The sequence below is a fragment of the Onthophagus taurus genome, chromosome 6 (genome assembly GCF_036711975.1).
Source record: "Onthophagus taurus isolate NC chromosome 6, IU_Otau_3.0, whole genome shotgun sequence".
NCBI classification, from domain to species: Eukaryota; Metazoa; Arthropoda; class Insecta; order Coleoptera; family Scarabaeidae; genus Onthophagus; species Onthophagus taurus.
This window is the reverse complement of record NC_091971.1, coordinates 4,339,667-4,360,138: the sequence shown is the minus strand read 5'-3', so window position 1 is coordinate 4,360,138 and position 20,472 is coordinate 4,339,667. Positions and strand designations below refer to the sequence as shown.

Sequence of the window (20,472 nt, the reverse complement as noted above, 5' to 3'; positions counted from 1 at the left end):
ATCAGAGAAAGTGTCGAACATACATAAAAAACGTTGTTTTGCACCGATATGGTATCTATGTAGCGCCTCGGCCGCAAGCGACCTCGGCTTAAGTACTCTAAATGAGAGACCTTCTGTCTGAATATGTGAAATAACTGCATAACGCATTAATATAAATTCTTTTTCTTGTTTTGTATCGATATGGTATCGATGTAGCGCCTCGCCCGCAAGCGACCTCGGCTTACGTACACTAAATATCAAATCTTCTGTATTTTTTGAAATAAATCTATAACACTTTAATGAACATTCTTTTTCGTTTGAATGATATCAGAGAAAGTGTCGAACATACATAAAAAACGTTGTTTTGTACCGATATGGTATCTATGTAGCGCCTCGGCCGCAAGCGACCTCGGCTTAAGTACTTTAAATGAGAGACCTTCTGTCTGAATATGTGAAATAACTGCATAACACATTAATATAAATTCTTTTTCTTGTTTTGTATCGATATGGTATCGATGTAGCGCCTCGGCCGCAAGCGACCTCGGCTTACGTACTCTAAATATCAAATCTTCTGTATTTTTTGAAATAAATCTATAACACTTTAATGAACATTCTTTTTCGTTTGAATGATATCAGAGAAAGTGTCGAACATACATAAAAAACGTTGTTTTGTACCGATATGGTATCTATGTAGCGCCTCGGCCGCAAGCGACCTCGGCTTAAGTACTCTAAATGAGAGACCTTCTGTCTGAATATGTGAAATAACTGCATAACACATTAATATAAATTCTTTTTCTTGTTTTGTATCGATATGGTATCGATGTAGCGCCTCGCCCGCAAGCGACCTCGACTTACGTACTCTAAATATCAAATTTTCTGTATTTTTTTAAATAAATCTATAACACTTTAATGAACATTCTTTTTCGTTTGAATAATATCAGAGAAAGTGTCGAACATACATAAAAAACGTTGTTTTGTACCGATATGGTATCAATGTAGCGCCTCGCCCGGAAGCAACCTCGATTTAAGTACTCTAAATGAGGTTGTCTTCTTTCTTAATATGTGAAGTAAATACATAACACATTAATGCAAATTCTTTTTCTTGTTTTGTATTGATGTAGCAACGATGTAGCGCCTCGCCCGCAAGCGACCTCGGTTTAAGTACTCTAATTTAGTGATCTTCTTTCTTAATATGTGAAGTAAACGAATTACACTTTAAAGTAAATTCTATTTTGTTAGAATGATATCAGAGAAAGTGTTCATAAAAACTTTCCTGTTTTGGTATCGATGTAGCACCTCGGCCGCAAGCGACCTTGGCTTAAATTATCTGAAAATTTGATGACAAGAAGTCTCGCATATGTGTGCATAAATTAGGTGGTGATCTGAATCGCTGGAATGGAGCAAATATTTCTAAGATAAATTTTTTTAGGATCGATTTTGAGAATTTTGATTTCACGAATTTTCTCTTGATTGAAGATGATGTTGGTGACTGATACGGTGTGAGTGTTGGTATTGGAGAAAGAAAATGAAATCGTCAAAAGATTGAAAACGTTGGAATGAATAAAAAAAGGCGGGTGTGAAGCGGTGGCTTTTGATTATTTCGAAATTAACCATTTAAAAGTAATCAAAAGAGGTTCGCGGGTTATTCATATTAGGCGGTAATCTATAATTAATGCCGAAACGTAAATAAACAGACCCTGTCGGCTCCGGTGGTAAAGTGATCAAAAAGAAACGAACAGCGGCGGTCAGTTCTTTTGATGTCTTGGCCGACGAAGGATCACGCACTACACACAAATACACGAATAATTGCATTTGCATTTCCCCGATAGAATTATTTAGTAGAAAACCATGTGCCGCGGCAAAGCGGAGGAGTGTGAGTCTCTCGACTTATCGCGTTTACGAGCATTTGAAAGACGCTCGTTTTCGACTACATTGTGGCCGTGGTTGAGGTGATACGGCCTCGCGACGGTGGTTTTACGGTTAAACGAAAGAAATGATTACCGCTTGAGCAAGTACCGTCAAAGGTGACCGCCGGCACCAAGAGGGGTTTTAATGTAATTAACGCGTAGGCTATATAAATCTCGGAATGACTACCATTTTCAACTGCGGATGGGCAAATATTTGTCGGCCGTTTGAGACGCTTAACGAGTTTATGGTACATTATCATTTTAATCGAACGTGTAAACGTTCAAATTGTAATTTTCGTCGGGTGATAACTACGTGATATGAACGAATCAGGTGTGAATCGAACGAATCTTCTCTTTAAAGTTCCGCCATCAAGGAATTTCATTTCATATTTTTCCCCTTAAAATTTTATTATTTACAAATTACTTATTAAAACTTGTTGAGAAATGTTTATATTAATTATTTTAATATGAAAAGAAAGCTGACGGAGCTTAAGATTACTTAATCATATAGATTATCGAAAAAGGGGTAATTTTTATTAAAAAAAATTTAATTTAAAGATTTGAAATTAGACCAACAACCTTTGGCACAAAGTCAACAAAACTTTCGTTGGCAATAAAAACTAATGTACCCCCTTAAATCAAATCCTATGACATTTAAAGGGCAAAGTGTATTGATTGGTCCTAAATTCAAACACTTTCGACGTCATTAACGTTTAAAAGCCAAATTTAATTTGGTTTATGATCGATTCAAATTTCTTTTTGAACTTAATGGGATTGTTTATTATTATTTTTGTTTCCCAAGTGAAATGAACATTTATAAAGAGTACTCGGACTCGGTCCGGTGCATCTTCACGGTAAGTTTGTCGTTGTTTATTAGATCATCATCACGTCGGCGTGCGCCAATTCCGCGGTTGACACACATTCTCGGATTCGTCGGCGGCGAAGGCGTTATTTTAAACTTTTGTCTCTCGACTGAAGAAGATGAGAGCCCTCTTATCCGCAACGAGATGCGAGGAGGTTCCGAAGTGGAGAGAGTGATGACCTCTCACTCTAATAGTCTCTCAGCTCCTAACCCCGATGATTCTAAACTTAAAACGGTTCTCCCGACTCATCCAGATGTTACTGATCGATGACGTTCCGGACGCTCTCTCGTATTCTCGTCTTGTTACGCGCTTCTACTAATCTTTATTCAAAAGGTGGGTAAAAAAATCCATAAATCAAATTTGTTTTGTTATGGCTAAATTTTAACTCAATAAGAATCGAAAAATAATTTAAATTTTGTATTACAATCATCATCAGCTTAAATTTTAACGATACATTAGTAATAAGGGGTGTTATAGGGGTGGTCTATATTAAAGGGGTTAACATAAATTAAAAGCTAACACAAAGCTAAATGGTGGTCCGTCATCGGCACCGTTTGAGATGGCAAAAGAATGGATATTGTTAGTAGAGGAGTAGCTGTTACTGCCAGAAGGTCAAATATTGCTTATAACAGACTAGATGCTGCTATCAGAAGGTCACTAACTGCTTGTAGAGACTAAATATTGCTTGCAGAAGACAAAATAGTACTTGCAATAGACTGAATACTGCTCGTAAAAGACTTGATGCTTGTAGAAGATGTTAATAGAAGACTATGTATTACTGCCAGAAGATTCAAAAACCAAAACTGTTTGCAGAACTTAAGATTCTGAAAACAGAATACTAAGTATTGTTGCCAAAAGGTCACTAACTCCTTGCAGAAGACTAAATACTGCTTTCAGAAAAGTATACAAAGCTGTCAATAGACTGGATGCTTTATAACCAGCAGCTTACGTCTCAATATGCTTTCTTAGAGACTTGAATCCAAGGCGCAAGACATCCCTTTCTTGTTAACCTGAAAATATATTTCTGAAGCGTGGTGCCATATTTATCGCATTATGAATCATTCAAATATCTGATTATAATAGTATTTTCTGGATCTTTTTGTAGAAAGAAGTTATTAGTGATAAATTCAACATGTTTTAACTTTTTTCTCTGTCTCAGCCAACAGTCGGGTTGTTAAGCTTTCGTCCTCTTCTGCGGCTGCCAAAAGTGTTTATTCGCCGAAATCCGATGAACGTTAAATAGCCTTTAAAATAAGCCCAAACTCGAGGTATTTATTTTTAATCGTTGTCAAAACATTGAAATAATAATTGATTCGGAACATTTTCAAATTTCTAAGTTTACTCGCTACATTCCCAATCATTTTGTACACTCGGGGTCGGTTTTACAACCACAGTACGATCTCGGAATAATGTTATTTTGGGAATAAAAAAATGTCTTTTACAACTTGGTATTAGTAGGGGAATCGGAAAGTTTGATACAAAGCTCGGAATAAGTTATACGGGCAATGAACGAAGGGGTAAAGCCTTATTTAACGGGTTGTAACGACGGCTAATTTTAATTTTAGCTAATTTTTATGTGATACGTTGAACCGAGAAAATTAATAATTAATTGATTGAGGTTATGGTGACATATCTTAAATTAAGTTATAACTTATAAGTGAGGTCAATGTCAAATTATTTAATTTGTCATGTTACTAAGAGTTATTCGGAATTGCTCTCTACAATTGAAACAAAAGTTATAACCAATTTATATGTAGAGAGATATTGAATTAAAAATGAATTAATTTTGTATTGATTCAATTTGTGGAAAATGTCGTTGTTCTCGAAAAAAGTTGGTTTCTGGTTGTGTTGGGTTGGGTTGGTTTCTAGTTGGGTTCGGTTTGGTTGGGTTCTGGTTGAGTTGGGATGGTTTTTGGTTGAGTTGGGTTTGTTTCTGGTTGAGTTGGGTTGGTTTCTGGTTGGGTTGGTTTGCGTTCGTTTCTGTTTGAGTTGGGTTTGCTTGGTTTCTGATTGGGTTGATTTCTAGTTGGGTTGGGATAGTTTCTGGTTGAGTTGGGTTTGTTTCTGATTAAGTTGGGTTTGTTTCTGGTTGAGTTGGGTTGGTTTCTGGTTGAGTTGGGTTGGTTTCTGGTTGGGTTGGTTTGCGTTCGTTTCTGTTTGAGTTGGGTTTGCTTGGTTTTTGATTGGGTTGATTTCTAGTTGGGTTGGGATAGTTTCTGGTTGAGTTGGGTTGGTTTCTGGTTGAGTTGGGTTGGTTTCTGGTTGGGTTGGTTTGCGTTCGTTTCTGTTTGAGTTGGGTTTGCTTGGTTTCTGATTGGGTTGATTTCTAGTTGGGTTGGGATAGTTTCTGGTTGAGTTGGGTTTGTTTCTGATTAAGTTGGGTTTGTTTTTGGTTGAGTTGGGTTGGTTTCTGGTTGAGTTGGGTTGGTTTCTGGTTGGGTTGGTTTGCGTTCGTTTCTGTTTGAGTTGGGTTTGCTTGGTTTCTGATTGGGTTGATTTCTAATTGGGTTGGGATAGTTTCTGGTTGAGTTGGGTTTGTTTCTGATTAAGTTGGGTTTGTTTCTGGTTGAGTTGGGTTGGTTTCTGGTTGGGTTGGTTTGCGTTCGTTTCTGTTTGAGTTGGGTTTGCTTGGTTTCTGATTGGGTTGATTTCTAGTTGGGTTGGGATAGTTTCTGGTTGAGTTGGGTTTGTTTCTGATTAAGTTGGGTTTGTTTCTGGTTGAGTTGGGTTGGTTTCTGGTTGGGTTGGTTTGCGTTCGTTTCTGTTTGAGTTGGGTTTGCTTGGTTTCTGATTGGGTTGATTTCTAGTTGGGTTGGGATAGTTTCTGGTTGAGTTGGGTTTGTTTCTGATTAAGTTGGGTTTGCTTGGTTTCTGATTGGGTTGATTTCTAGTTGGGTTGGGATAGTTTCTGGTTGAGTTGGGTTTGTTTCTGATTAAGTTGGGTTTGTTTCTGGTTGAGTTGGGTTGGTTTCTGGTTGAGTTGGGTTGGTTTCTGGTTGGGTTGGTTTGCGTTCGTTTCTGTTTGAGTTGGGTTTGCTTGGTTTCTGATTGGGTTGATTTCTAGTTGGGTTGGGATAGTTTCTGGTTGAGTTGGGTTTGTTTCTGATTAAGTTGGGTTTGTTTCTGGTTGAGTTGGGTTGGTTTCTGGTTGGGTTGGTTTGCGTTCGTTTCTGTTTGAGTTGGGTTTGCTTGGTTTCTGATTGGGTTGATTTCTAGTTGGGTTGGGATAGTTTCTGGTTGAGTTGGGTTTGTTTCTGATTAAGTTGTGTTTGTTTCTGGTTGAGTTGGGTTGGTTTCTGGTTGGGTTGGTTTGCGTTCGTTTCTGTTTGAGTTGGGTTTGCTTGGTTTCTGGTTGGGTTGGTTTCTAGTTGGGTTGGGATAGTTTCTGGTTGAGTTGGGCTTGTTTCTGATTAAGTTGGGTTTGTTTCTGGTTGAGTTGGATGGAGTAGCTACATTGTTTTAGCCTCTCTTTTAGCTCTTTACAATTGAGACAAAAGATTACAATAGATTTATAGTGAGATATTGAATTAAAAATGGATTAACTTTGTATTGATTCAATTTGTGGAGAATGTCGTTGTTCTTGGTAAAAGTTTTTAACACTTAGAATGTCAGAATCACATTGTGAACATAGCTTTAGAATTGATGAAACAATAATTCCTTGGATCTTACATATCATTATGGCGTTAAAGTAGATAGGGATGGAAACACTTCTTTATTTGCAAGAAAGTCGTTTGCAGCCGAGACACCGCAATAAGTGTTAACCTCAATTAGTTAAATATGGTTATTAATTGCAACATCACGGCCCTCAGCTGGGTTGGTTTCTGGTTGGATTGGGTTAGTTTCTAGTTAGGTTGGTTTCTAGTTGAGTTGGGTTAATTTCTGTTTGGGTTGGATTGGATTGATTTCTGATAGGGTTACTTTTGAGTAGTCGTCGAGAAGGCGACTCCAACACTCTAGGAGTAGGTACATTGCTTTAGGGTTTAACTTATAAGGCTTGAGTTTAAGAAGCGAAACTCAAATCAACCTCACCTTCTAATACATTTATTTTAATAAACGATGCTTTAGCGAAGTGGGTTAGGAACTAGTCATTCAAGATGTCCGGGATGATGTTGAGATGTGTTAGGATACTGAGGAATGCTAGCAAGGATGCTGATTGATGTTTATGACGATGTTGAGGTTTGTAAGAGACAATGTTGAGGAACTTTAGGACGCTTTGAAGCGTTATTGAAGCGCTGAGATGTGCTTCGTAGTGAGATGGTGGGAAGAATGTTGAGGTATGTTAGGTTGACTATCATTTTGAGACATGACCATGATGTTTTGAGGTGTATAGCGATGATATCCACGATGATTTGAGGGTTGTCAGAAACAATATTGAGGATGACATTGAAAGATGTCCGGGGTGATGTTGAGATGTGTTAGGATACTGAGGAATGCGCGGAACGATGCTGATTGATGTTTACGACAATGTTGAGGTTTGTAAGAGTCAATATTGAGGAACTTTAAGTCACTGTGAAGCGTTATCGAAGCGATAATTGGGTGTTAAGGATGATTTTGAGATGTATAGGTACGATATAAGGATGTCTGAAACAATCCTGAGGAGTACCATAAATGATATTGTATGATGGTCGGAAGAATGTTGAGGTATGTTAGGTTGACTGCCATTTTCAGTCATGATTATGATGTTTTGAGGTGTATAGCGATGATATCCACGATGATATTGAAAGGGTTGTCAGAAATAATATTGAGGGATGACGTTGAGATGTGTTAATACCATAAGATTCTTCATGCAATAAGACTTCATATTGCTCATAAGACTTATCATCATGCTAAATAGATCGCAAACCTTGCATTTGTAGATGCCTTCCGTGATGGAGTTCTAAGATTGTTTATTTTTCCAATAATTGTCTTAAACATTGTGAGTATAAATTTGTTTACTTGTCATGCAATGTTTTATTTACCGCAGCACATGTTGTGTTCTCTCAATAAAAGTCAGGATCTTCACTAATACTTTATTTAACATAACTAAGAATTATTTTCTTTTACAGAGAGCGTGTTCACTTGGCTTTACTTGTCACTATTCGTCTTACATGGTCTCACTTCACACTGGCTGGTATTGCCAACCTAATGTACAACAGTACATATTTCAGATATAGCATTACATAATGTGGATTTAGATATTTTAGTAAAACACATCAGGCTTTCATAGGAATCTCCAAAAATCTTAAAGTCACTGTTAGCCTGTCATATGCAGGAATCGAGTCTCTAAAATGTGTACTTGATTTCCGAATTTTATCCCTGGTCAGAGATGAAGAGATCAAAATCCTCTGACGCCATTTCCTTCTTGTCTTTTTGACTGTTTAAGACAAAATAACAAATTGCAGCACTTGCAATTATAATATTGCTGTCAGATTCGGACATACCGGAGCACTACCAACCACAGAATTGACTTGAATGAGAATTCCACAGAAATGAGGATTCGTTTGGCTGATCTAAATATCTATTGTACAAGAATTCTAGTTCTTGGTTCTCATATTTGCTCGTTGATATTTTGGGGTAAACACTGAAAACGAGCTAAGTTTACACTAAAAGATCGAAAGTAGCCCAAGATAGCAAGCTACTCTGTGAGCTACTCTTCCCAGATTGAGCTACTCTTACAACCTCTCTATTCTCTGCGTTACAAAAGAAGCTATTTATTGCGATACTTTTCAACTTTGATGAGCTTTATAACTTGTCTATAGTTTCTCTGTAACGGAAGAGCTCTGTAACTTTGTGGTCAAGAATTAAGATTTGGCTTGGATACTTGTTTTGATTAGGAAACCTTGGAACTACAAATGGGCTTTAAAATTAATTCGATTTTTACAAAAAGAAAATTTGACTAGTGTAATGAATTTTGTTTGAATGTACATCGAGTGCAATAAACTTATTTTTGTGTTGTTCCCGTGCCAGGAGTGGTTACGACAAACAGGTTGTGCGCGGGTTTCGTGTCAAAAACCTTTATCGGAAAAACGAAACTCCACAAGGGAGACGGAGAAGGCGTCGCGACGCAAGCATTCGAAATTTTGCGGCACTGTGGGGCAATAGACCGTGTGCCTAAGGTGTGGGCTACCATATCCTGGGTACCGTGAATCATTTGGCTTGGTGCCATCACTTCCAGACGCCGGGAAATTCTATCTTGCTAACTCACTCGAAATCGTCGCCAAATTACAATTTACCCATTAAATACATTGTATATAATTTTACTTTATTTTAAACTAAAACTTACAAAAAAAGCAAAATTAATATAAATTAATTTAATTGAGTTAATATTTAAAGATTTTTTTTTGTAAAGATTTAAGTTTAGATGCCAGAAGTACACCGATGAGATCTTTCGAAACTAGGATGAGAACTAGAGACAGATTTAGCTCGAAGGTCTTCTCTCAGGTGTTGTTTAGGAGAGTCTGGTTTGATCGAAATTCACCTTATTACGCATCATGATCGCATAAATTTGGGTTACATCCGGGGGCAATATTTGGAATCGAAGAAATTTCCGTGTAAAATAGACGAGTGCAAGTGCAAGTGGCTAAATGCGTTACCCGTGTACATCACCACGACCGACTATTAACGCTTTCGGGTTTCGCTTTCTTCTCAACGTTGCCAATTTTCGAGACACTCGCTTTCCCGCCCGAGAGATTCGCGTTAATGGTTTTCCAAAAATACAACTTTAGCTTTTTTTTTTTCAACAAAAATTAATTAAAACTTTTCCGGTTAAAAAAGTTACATATTGATGAGCGCATAATTTTCAGACCCACATTGCAAAAAATGTGCATTAACGATTTAGCCATCTGCCTGGTGGGTGCAAAATGTGGGTAATAAATGGAATAAAAAAGGTTTGTTTCGATTATATGAAAAGTAGTAAAATATTTTCTGTTTGTGTCCGTTCACCTTCTATGGTGGGATGTTAAGGAAAAAATCTGTCGCATTAGATAAACGGCATACTAAAGCGGGATCGAATTAAAATACAATCCAGACCGACTGCCCATTTCGGCTTGGACGCATATTTCGGCCGCATCTGTACATATTTGGCCCGAACTATTAACGGATTCCGATGCATTGTTTAAAATTTAATATTCAGCACGCGTGCGCCGCTAAAATGCATTCTTGGAATCGGCCGTTTATTTGGTAATATCACTTTTCTACCAAAACACGAACGCGCTCCAAAAAGAGAGCCGGGCGCGAGTATCGTCCTGCTGTCCTTATTTTATTTTCACATTCCAAATGTGGAACTGGACCGGAATAAGTAGAAATTATAATGAAACAATGCGCCCGCCGAGGACCGTTATAAAAAAAGGTCCGTCTCGTGGAATCCTATGCCCCGCGCGCCGGCCACCATGTTTAATTTATAAAACCCACTTCAAATCGCTTTTTTCGCCGAACCCCTCCTGCTGCCCAAAAACCACCGTTCCACAAACTGCAAAACCGACTAATAAACTTGCCGGCTAACTGACATCTTAAAACTCAATACCTTATTTACATAATAAACATTTCTTCGTCCACCTCTGATGGATATATTTTCTATTCTGGGCATCTATTTTTTACCCTCCTCCTTTCAAGTCGAACGCCCGAAAAACCTAGACCTTGTTTACACTCAGCCCATTACGCTGATTTATCTTTCCGTTTACGTAGAAATACATTGAACAGTTCCTGACGTCGATTTACCCCTTTATTTCTGTATTCTTCCAGCACAGTTGCTGAAGAAGCCGACGCTAGATAGGACGTACAAGAAGAGAAAGCACAAGATTACGTGCAAGGCCAAGGGTTTTCCAACACCACTTATTTACTGGTATAAGGATGACCAACGATTCCTGCCGCAGAAAAATCACAAAATCACCTATTCACGGTAAGAAAAATTATTTTTATTATTAAATCAATTTGAACCCAATTTAACCCTCTCTCGAATTTATAAAACTAAGAGTCCAATATATATTTTATATAATATTATTTATACTTTAGAAAGATGATAATTTGTTGCAACTATTAAAAAATCGTAAAAAATCAAACTCTTAAGATATCTTGATGAAACGTTGACGATATAGATGGAGGGGTTTTCATAGAAAAACTGTACTTGAAAATTTTAGTTAGTTTTTGAGATAATCATTTTTGAATCCAACCCGAATTTTAATCGATTTATGAATTTTACAATCACTTTTAAAAAATCATAAGAAATCGAATTCTTAAGATATCTTGATGAAACTTCGGTGATTTATAGAGGAAGGTGTCTCCTTTTTCATAGAAAAAACCGTACTTGAAAATCTCAATTCGTTTTTGAGATAATAAGTTTTGAACCCAACCCAAATTTTAATCGATTTATGAAATTTACAACTTTTACAATCACTTTTAAAAAATCGTAAAAAATCGAATTCTTAAGATATCTTGATGAAACATTGGTGATTTATAGAGGAAGGTGTCTCCTTTTTCATAGAAAAAACCGTATTTGAAAATATCAATTCGTTTTTGAGATAATAATTTTTGAACCCAACCCAAATTTGAATTGACAACTTTTTGCAATCAATTTTAAAAAATCGAATTCTTAAGATATCTTGATGAAATGATATCGATTTATAGAGGGAAGTGTATACTTTTTAATGAAGAAGGCCGTTTTTGAAAATCTATATTAGTTTCTGAGATAATCATTTTTGAATCCAACCCAAATTTTAATCGATTTATGAAATTTACAACTTTTACAATCACTTTTAAAAAATCATAAAAAATCGAATTCTTAAGATATCTTGATGAAACATTGGTGATTTATAGAGGAAGGTGTCTCCTTTTTCATAGAAAAAACCGTATTTGAAAATATCAATTCGTTTTTGAGATAATAATTTTTGAACCCAACCCAAATTTGAATTGACAACTTTTTGCAATCAATTTTAAAAAATCGAATTCTTAAGATATCTTGATGAAATGATATCGATTTATAGAGGGAAGTGTATACTTTTTAATGAAGAAGGCCGTTTTTGAAAATCTATATTAGTTTCTGAGATAATCATTTTTGAACCCAACCCAAATTTTAATCGATTTATGAAATTTACAACTTTTACAATCACTTTTAAAAAATCGTAAAAAATCGAATTCTTAAGATATCTTGATGAAACATTGGTGATTTATAGAGGAAGGTGTCTCCTTTTTCATAGAAAAAACCGTATTTGAAAATATCAATTCGTTTTTGAGATAATAATTTTTGAACCCAACCCAAATTTGAATTGACAACTTTTTGCAATCAATTTTAAAAAATCGAATTCTTAAGATATCTTGATGAAATGATATCGATTTATAGAGGGAAGTGTATACTTTTTAATGAAGAAGGCCGTTTTTGAAAATCTATATTAGTTTCTGAGATAATCATTTTTGAATCCAACCCAAATTTTAATCGATTTATGAAATTTACAACTTTTACAATCACTTTTAAAAAATCATAAAAAATCGAATTCTTAAGATATCTTGATGAAACATTGGTGATTTATAGAGGAAGGTGTCTCCTTTTTCATAGAAAAAACCGTACTTGAAAATCTCAATTCGTTTTTGAGATAATAATTTTTGAACCCAACCCAAATTTGAATTGACAACTTTTTGCAATCAATTTTAAAAATCGTAAAAAATCGAATTCTTAAGATATCTTGATGAAACATTGGTGATTTATAGAGGAAGGTGTCTCCTTTTTCATAGAAAAAACCGTACTTGAAAATTTCAATTCGTTTTTGAGATAATAAGGTTTGAACCCAACCCAAATTTGAATTGACAACTTTTTGCAATCAATTTTTAAAAAAATCGTAAAAAATCGAATTCTTAAGATATCTCGATGAAATGATATTGATTTATAGAGGGAGGTGTCTACTTTTTAATAAAGAAAGCCATTTTTGAAAATCTATATTAGTTTCTGAGATAATCATTTTTGAATCCAACCCGAATTTTAATCGATTTATGAAATTTACAACTTTTACAATCACTTTTAAAAAATCATAAAAAATCGAATTCTTAAGATATCTTGATGAAACATTGGTGATTTATAGAGGAAGGTGTCTCCTTTTTCATAGAAAAAACCGTACTTGAAAATCGCAATTCGTTTTTGAGATAATAATTTTTGAACCCAACCCAAATTTGAATTGACAACTTTTTGCAATCAATTTTTAAAAAATCGTAAAAAATCGAATTCTTAAGATATCTTGATGAAATGATATTGATTTGTAGAGGGAGGTGTATACTTTTTAATGAAGAAAGCCGTTTTTGAAAATCTATATTAATTTCTGAGATAATCATTTTTGAATCCAACTCGAATTTTAATCGATTTATGAAATTTACAACTTTTACAATCACTTTTAAAACATCATAAAAAATCGTATTCTTAAGATATATTGATGAAACATTAGTGATTTATAGAGGAAGGTGTCTCCTTTTTCATAGAAAAAACCGTACTTGAAAATCTCAATTCGTTTTTGACATAATAAGTTTTGAACTCAACCCAAATTTGAATTGACAACTTTTTGCAATCAATTTTAAAAAATCGTAAAAAATTGAATTCTTAAAATATCTTGATGAAACGATATCGATTTATAGAGCGAGGTGTCTACTTTTTAATAAAGAAAGCCGTTTTTGAAAATATATATTAGTTTCTGAGATAATCATTTTTGAATCCAACGCGAATTTTAATCGATTTATGAAATTTACAACTTTTACAATCACTTTTAAAAAATCATAACAAATCGAATTCTTAAGATATCTTGATGAAACATTGGTGATTTATAGAGGAAGGTGTCTCCTTTTTCATAGAAAAAACCGTACTTGAAAATCTCAATTCGTTTTTGAGATAATAATTTTTGAACCCAACCCAAATTTGAATTGGCAACTTTTTGCAATCAATTTTAAAAAATCGTAACAAATCTAATTCTTAAGATATCTTGATGAAATGATATCAATTTATAAAGGGAGGTGTATACTTTTTAATGAAGAAAGCCGTTTTTGAAAATCTATCTTAGTTTCTGAGATAATCATTTTTGAATCCAACCCGAATTTTAATCGATTTATGAAATTTACAACTTTTACAATCACTTTTAAAAAATCATAAAAAATCGAATTCTTAAGATATCTTGATGAAACTTCGGTGATTTATAGAGGAAGGTGTCTCCTTTTTCATAGAAAAAACCGTACTTGAAAATCTCAATTCGTTTTTGAGATAATAAGTTTTGAACCCAACCCAAATTTTAATCGATTTATGACATTTACAACTTTTACAATCACTTTTAAAAAATCGTAAAAAATCGAATTCTTAAGATATCTTGATGAAACATTGGTGATTTATAGAGGAAGGTGTCTTCTTTTTCATAGAAAAAACCGTACTTGAAAATCTCAATTCGTTTTTGAGATAATAAGTTTTGAACCCAACCCAAATTATAATCGCTTTATGATATTGCCAACGTTTAATTAATATTTTTAAAAAATCGTAAAAAATCGAATTCTTAAGATATCGTCATGAAACGTTGGTGATTTGTAAGGGGAGGTATGCACTTTTTCATGGATAAAACCGTGCTTGAAAATTTCATTTCGTTTTTGAGATAATAATTTTTGAACCCAACCCAAATTTGACTTGATAACTTTTTGCAATCAATTTAAAAAAAATCGTAAAAAATCGAATTCTTAAGATATCTTGATGAAATGATATCGATTTATAGAGGGAAGTGTATACTTTTTAATGAAGAAGGCCGTTTTTGAAAATCTATATTAGTTTCTGAGATAATCATTTTTGAATCCAACCCGAATTTTAATCGATTTATGAAATTTACAACTTTTACAATCACTTTTAAAAAATCATAAAAAATCGAATTCTTAAGATATCTTGATGAAACATTGGTGATTTATAGAGGAAGGTGTCTCCTTTTTCATAGAAAAAACCGTACTTGAAAATTTCAATTCGTTTTTGAGATAATAAGTTTTGAACCCAACCCAAATTTGAATTGACAACTTTTTGCAATCAATTTTAAAAAATCGTAAAAAATCTAATTCTTAAGATATCTTAATGAAATGATATCGATTTATAGAGAGAGGTGTATGCTTTTTAATGAAGAAAGCCGTTTTTGAAAATCTATACTAGTTTCTGAGATAATCATTTTTGAATCCAAATCGATTTATGAAATATACAACTCTTAAATCACTTTTAAAAAATCATAAAAAATCGAATTCTTAAGATATCTTGATGAAAGGTTGGTGATTTATAGAGGGAGGTGTCTCCTTTTTCATAGAAAAACCCGTATTTAAAAATCTCAATTCGTTTTTGAGATACTAAGGTTTGAATCCAACCCAAATTTTAATCGCTTTATGATGTTGTGAACTTTTAACTATCATTTTTAAAAAATCGTGAAAAATCCAATTCTTAAGATATCTCTATGAAACGTTGGTGATTTATAGAGGGAGGTGTCCCCTTTTTCATAGAAAAAACCGTACTTGAAAATCTCAATTCGTTTTTGAGATAATACTTTTTGAACGCAACCAAAATTTTAATCGCTTTATGATGTTGATAACTTTTAACTATTGTTTTCAAAAAATTGTGAAAAATCGAATTCTTAAGATATCTTGATGAAACTTTGGTGATTTATAAAAGAAGGTGTCCCCTTTTTCATAGAAAAAACCGTACTTGAAAATCTCAATTCGTTTTTGAGATAATACTTTTTGAACTCAACCCTGTATTTGTTTTGTCCAATATGAACTGAATTACTTAATAATTTAATAATAACATTTTCATTAAATGTATAGTAATATTAATATATTTTCAGACGATCATCGACTCTCATTTTTAACGAGACGAATAAAAACGACTATGGAAGGTATCGGTGCCAGACCGAAGGCCTTAATAACACCATTGAGATAAGTGAAGATACTGTATTGGATGAAGGTAATATAAGCTTTAAAGGTAAATCAAATAAATTTTATTATTATTTTTTTTTTGGTACGCCACCTAGAGTTTTCTCCAAACCATTGTATGTTTACACATTTGATAATGTGTGTTAAATAAGCAATGATAATAAATAGCTTAAATCAGATTCATAAATTAGATGTAATAAATCTGAAACGTTAATTTAACGTCTCAAATAAACAATTGAACATAGAATGATGGTTAAGTTATAATTTTATGTGAAACTCGTAATGTAAAACGAGCTCATAAATAGGAATTATTTCGGCATGAGTGAAGTAAAGGAGAATCATAAAAGCGCGACGTCCGCGTTCGGAACAAGGCGCTAACGAACATAAACAGGGGGCCCCCGTCTAGCGCCTTTACGCAATCGTTGGCAACTTGACAAAAACATATAATGGTTTGGCAGTACTCGAGCTTAGAGGTGTAATTTTACAATGGGTGTCGTACCGGCGACGTGTATGGGAGTGGTGTGTGCGGTTAGGAATCACACACTGAAAGGGAGCTTTTCCTGTTTCAGGTCTTATGCCGTGCAACAAGACCGTGAGTGCCATGTGCATTAACGGCGACTGCTTCGTGACGGATATCTTAGGAGCGTTTTGTGTGTTAGTATGCCAAAGACCGCACAGCTGTGCACTGACAAAATTGAAAAAACAAATCCTGAACTAAATCACTTTTTTTTTTCAAATAAAAGACTTATAAACAAATCTGGTTGAAAATTAACTTAATTTGGTTTAATTCAAAATTTAATTAAATTTATAATATACTTATTATTAGAAGTATAACTCTATAACTTGTTAATTCAACTATATGCTTTTAATTTAAAATATTTGACCATTACTATGATTACATACTGGTAGCAGAAATCTATTTACTGCAAATACAAGACTAGATACTGTTTGCAGACGAGTAAATATGGTCATGGGAAAACCAGATACTGCTGGCAGAGGAGTAAATATTGTTTCCAGAAGATTAGACACTGCTAGGAGAGGAGTAAATATTGTTGTCAGAAGACTAAATACTGCTAAACCCAAAAATTGATAAAATTCTTTCAGGATTTATTTTTTCAATTTTTTTTTTAACTTAACACTTAAAAATATTTTGTATGTTTTAATTTTCAGATGCAAGAATAATTTTCAGGGCCAAAGATGTAATGAAAAAACCAGTACGTATCAGCAAAATATAACCTCATGCAATCTACCTCAATACAATATAAGTCATTTTTGCAAAAATTGATCACCCTAAAAAAAAAAAATCGATTTTGATTCATTCGAAAATTAAAATAAATTTTGTAAATAGACTTATATACTCGGACTTGAAAGAAAATTGACCCAAAAGTAAATCACGTTATTGTACATTTGTAAAAAAAAAATACGAAAAGTAAACGACAATAAGATTGACGATGATGATGATGATGCCGAAACGATATTGTACACAAGACTGTTTAATTTTAATTTTAATTCACGTTCAAGGTAAACCTCTAATGCAATTAATGGTCGGAAATCGGTACGATTTTGTCGAAAGGGACCGAAAAAGAATTTTGGTAGTCATATAAGTACACTTTTTGTATAAAGTCATGTAATTATATTTATTTATTAATGCATCTATTACTCACAACAAATTTAAAATGTATAAAAAAAACCTGTACAACTCTATCGAAATAAATCTGAAATGAATTGGTCGCGTTTCAATTTTTCTTCTTGACCCCCCCAATAAGAAATAGTGTAGTTATCCGAGGAGGAATTCGCAACCTAGGAAATCAAAATGATTAAAAAAACTAGGTATGTACGATGACTAAAAAAAATATACACACACCAAAACCTCAATATTCGAATTAACATATTCTTTCTTAATTAAAATTAATTTGTAATAATCTTTGTACTAATGTTTAAAAGCCTTAATCATTTGTTGTGAGTTAAAGATGTATACTAATAGCATGTTTAATTGTCTTCTTGTTAATCAATTGTTGTTTTTTATGTTATCATTTGTCGCTTTATGTAAAAGGCATGTACTTCTATATGGACTACCACTTATTTATTTGAAAATAATTTTTAACTAACAAAGTGCACAATTTATTTTTTTATAACTTCAATTATTATCTCAAATCCAATAAAAATTAATTAAATCATTTTTTACCCTTATAATCATTTACTACTTTGGTTATGTTTTCAGTAGGAGAGTTCATGAATGAGGATGAAGCTGACGCCAAAAGATAGATTCAACTTCAAAATGGTAAATTAAAAGATTAATTACAGTAAAACCTCGATATAACTGATTAAAAAAATATATACAACAATCTAGCATTGAATACTAACTAAAAAAAGAACTAATACTCGACTTAGACTTAGAAAGAAGAAGAGAAACAGTTTTAATGCCTTTTTAAATGTTATTTAAATGTTGTTTAAACATTTACAGCCTATTCTTCGAGTATTGGTGCAAATGCCTCGGCAGCAGAGCTGCCTCGGTTCCAAATGATTTATCAGTGTAAAAAATAACATTTACTGCCTGTTCTTCGAGTATTGGTGCAAATGCCTCGGCAGCAGAGCTGCCTCGGTTTCTAATATAACACGTTCCTGTTTGAAATTAAGGTTTATTGTTTATTTTTGTAGTGATGGCGCTAGTTCCTCAACAGCAGAGTTGCTGAGGCTATTATATAAGATGATTAACTCGAATAACAGTTTTAAAATCTTTTTTAATGTATCTACTACCTCGGCAGCTTTTCTGCCTCGGTTCCAAATGATATATCGTTGTAAAACATAACATTTACTGCCTGTTCTTCGAGTATTGGTGCAAATGCCTCGGCAGCAGAGCTGCCTCGGTTTCTAATATAACACGTTCCTGTTTGAAATTAAGGTTTATTGTTTATTTTTGTAGTGATGGCGCTAGTTCCTCAACAGCAGAGTTGCTGAGGCTATTATATAACATGATTAACTGGAATAACAGTTTTAAAATCTTTTTTAATGTATCTACTACCTCGGCAGCTTTTCTGCCTCGGTTCCAAATGATATATCGTTGTAAAACATAACATTTACTGCCTGTTCTTCGAGTATTGGTGCAAATGCCTCGGCAGCAGAGCTGCCTCGGTTTCTAATATAACACGTTCCTGTTTGAAATTAAGGTTTATTGTTTATTTTTGTAGTGATGGCGCTAGTTCCTCAACAGCAGAGTTGCTGAGGCTATTATATAAGATGATTAACTCGAATAACAGTTTTAAAATCTTTTTTAATGTATCTACTACCTCGGCAGCTTTTCTGCCTCGGTTCCAAATGATATATCGTTGTAAAACATAACATTTACTGCCTGTTCTTCGAGTATTGGTGCAAATGCCTCGGCAGCAGAGCTGCCTCGGTTTCTAATATAACACGTTCCTGTTTGAAATTAAGGTTTATTGTTTATTTTTGTAATAATGGCGCTAGTTCCTCAACAGCAGAGTTGCTGAGGCTATTATATAAGATGATTAACTCGAATAACAGTTTTAAAATCTTTTTTAATGTATCTACTACCTCGGCAGCTTTTCTGCCTCGGTTCCAAATGATATATCGTTGTAAAACATAACATTTACTGCCTGTTCTTCGAGTATTGGTGCAAATGCCTCGGCAGCAGAGCTGCCTCGGTTTCTAATATAACACGTTCCTGTTTGAAATTAAGGTTTATTGTTTATTTTTGTAGTGATGGCGCTAGTTCCTCAACAGCAGAGTTGCTGAGGCTATTATATAACATGATTAACTCGAATAACAGTTTTAAAATCTTTTTTAATGTATCTACTACCTCGGCAGCTTTTCTGCCTCGGTTCCAAATGATATATCGTTGTAAAAGATAACATTTACTGCCTGTTCTTCGAGTATTGGTGCAAATGCCTCAGCAGCAGAGCTGCCTCGGTTTCTAATATAACACGTTCTTGTTGAAAATTAAGGTTTATTGTTTATTTTTGAACTGATGGCGCTACTGCCTCAATAGCAGAGCTGCTGAGGCTATTATATAACATGATTAACTCGAATAACAGTTTTAAACTCTTTTTAAATGTATACAAACTCTACTGCCTCGGCAGCATAGCTGCCTCGGTTCCAAATGATATATCATTGTAAAAAATAACATTTACTGCCTGTTCTTTGAGTATTGGTGCAAATGCCTCGGCAGCAGAGCTGCCTCGGCTTCTAATGTAACACGTTCTTGTTGAAAATTAAGGTTTATTGTTTATTTTTGTAGTGATGGCGCTAGTTCCTCAACAGCAGAGTTGCTGAGGCTATTATATAACATGATTAACTCGAATAACAGTTTTAAAATCTTTTTTAATGTATCTACTACCTCGGCAGCTTTTCTGCCTCGGTTCTAAATGATATATCGTTGTAAAAAATAACATTTACTGCCTGTTCTTCGAGTATTGGTGCAAATGCCTCGGCAGCAGAGCTACCTCGGTTTCTAATATAACACGTTCCTGTTTGAAATTAAGGTTTATTGTTTATTTTTGTAGTGATGGCGCTAGTTCCTCAACAGCAGAGTTGCTGAGGCTATTATATAACATGATTAACTCGAATAACAGTTTTAAAATCTTTTTTAATGTATCTATTACCTCAGCAGCTTTGCTGCCTCGGTTCCAAATGATATATCGTTGTAAAAGATAACATTTACTGCCTGTTCTTCGAGTATTAGTGCAAATGCCTCGGCAGCAGAGCTGCCTCGGTTTCTAATATAACACGTTCTTGTTTGAAATTAAGGTTTATTGTTTATTTTTGAACTGATGGAGCTACTGCCTCAATAGCAGAGCTGCTAATACTACTGTATAACA

The 20,472-nt window shown here is 34.1% G+C and overlaps 1 protein-coding gene across 4 annotated transcripts in view; it reads left to right on the top strand.

The window, feature by feature from the left end:
* LOC111415015 (membrane-bound neuregulin protein vein) overlaps positions 1-20,472 on the top strand; it is a 68,538-nt gene that overhangs the window by 46,275 nt on the left and 1,791 nt on the right. Inside the window, exons 2-6 of one of the 4 annotated variants that reach the window (XM_023046506.2) lie at positions 10,469-10,625; positions 15,550-15,686; positions 16,207-16,291; positions 16,808-16,851; positions 17,862-17,918. In XM_023046506.2, the coding sequence (XP_022902274.1) occupies positions 10,469-10,625; positions 15,550-15,686; positions 16,207-16,291; positions 16,808-16,851; positions 17,862-17,902 (464 nt within the window). In that variant the 3' untranslated portion in view covers positions 17,903-17,918. Of the gene's footprint in view, positions 1-10,468; positions 10,626-15,549; positions 15,687-16,206; positions 16,292-16,807; positions 17,363-17,858; positions 17,919-20,472 lie in introns of those variants that run through there. The other 3 variants (XM_023046504.2, XM_023046503.2, XM_023046502.2) reach the window with 3 other exon arrangements.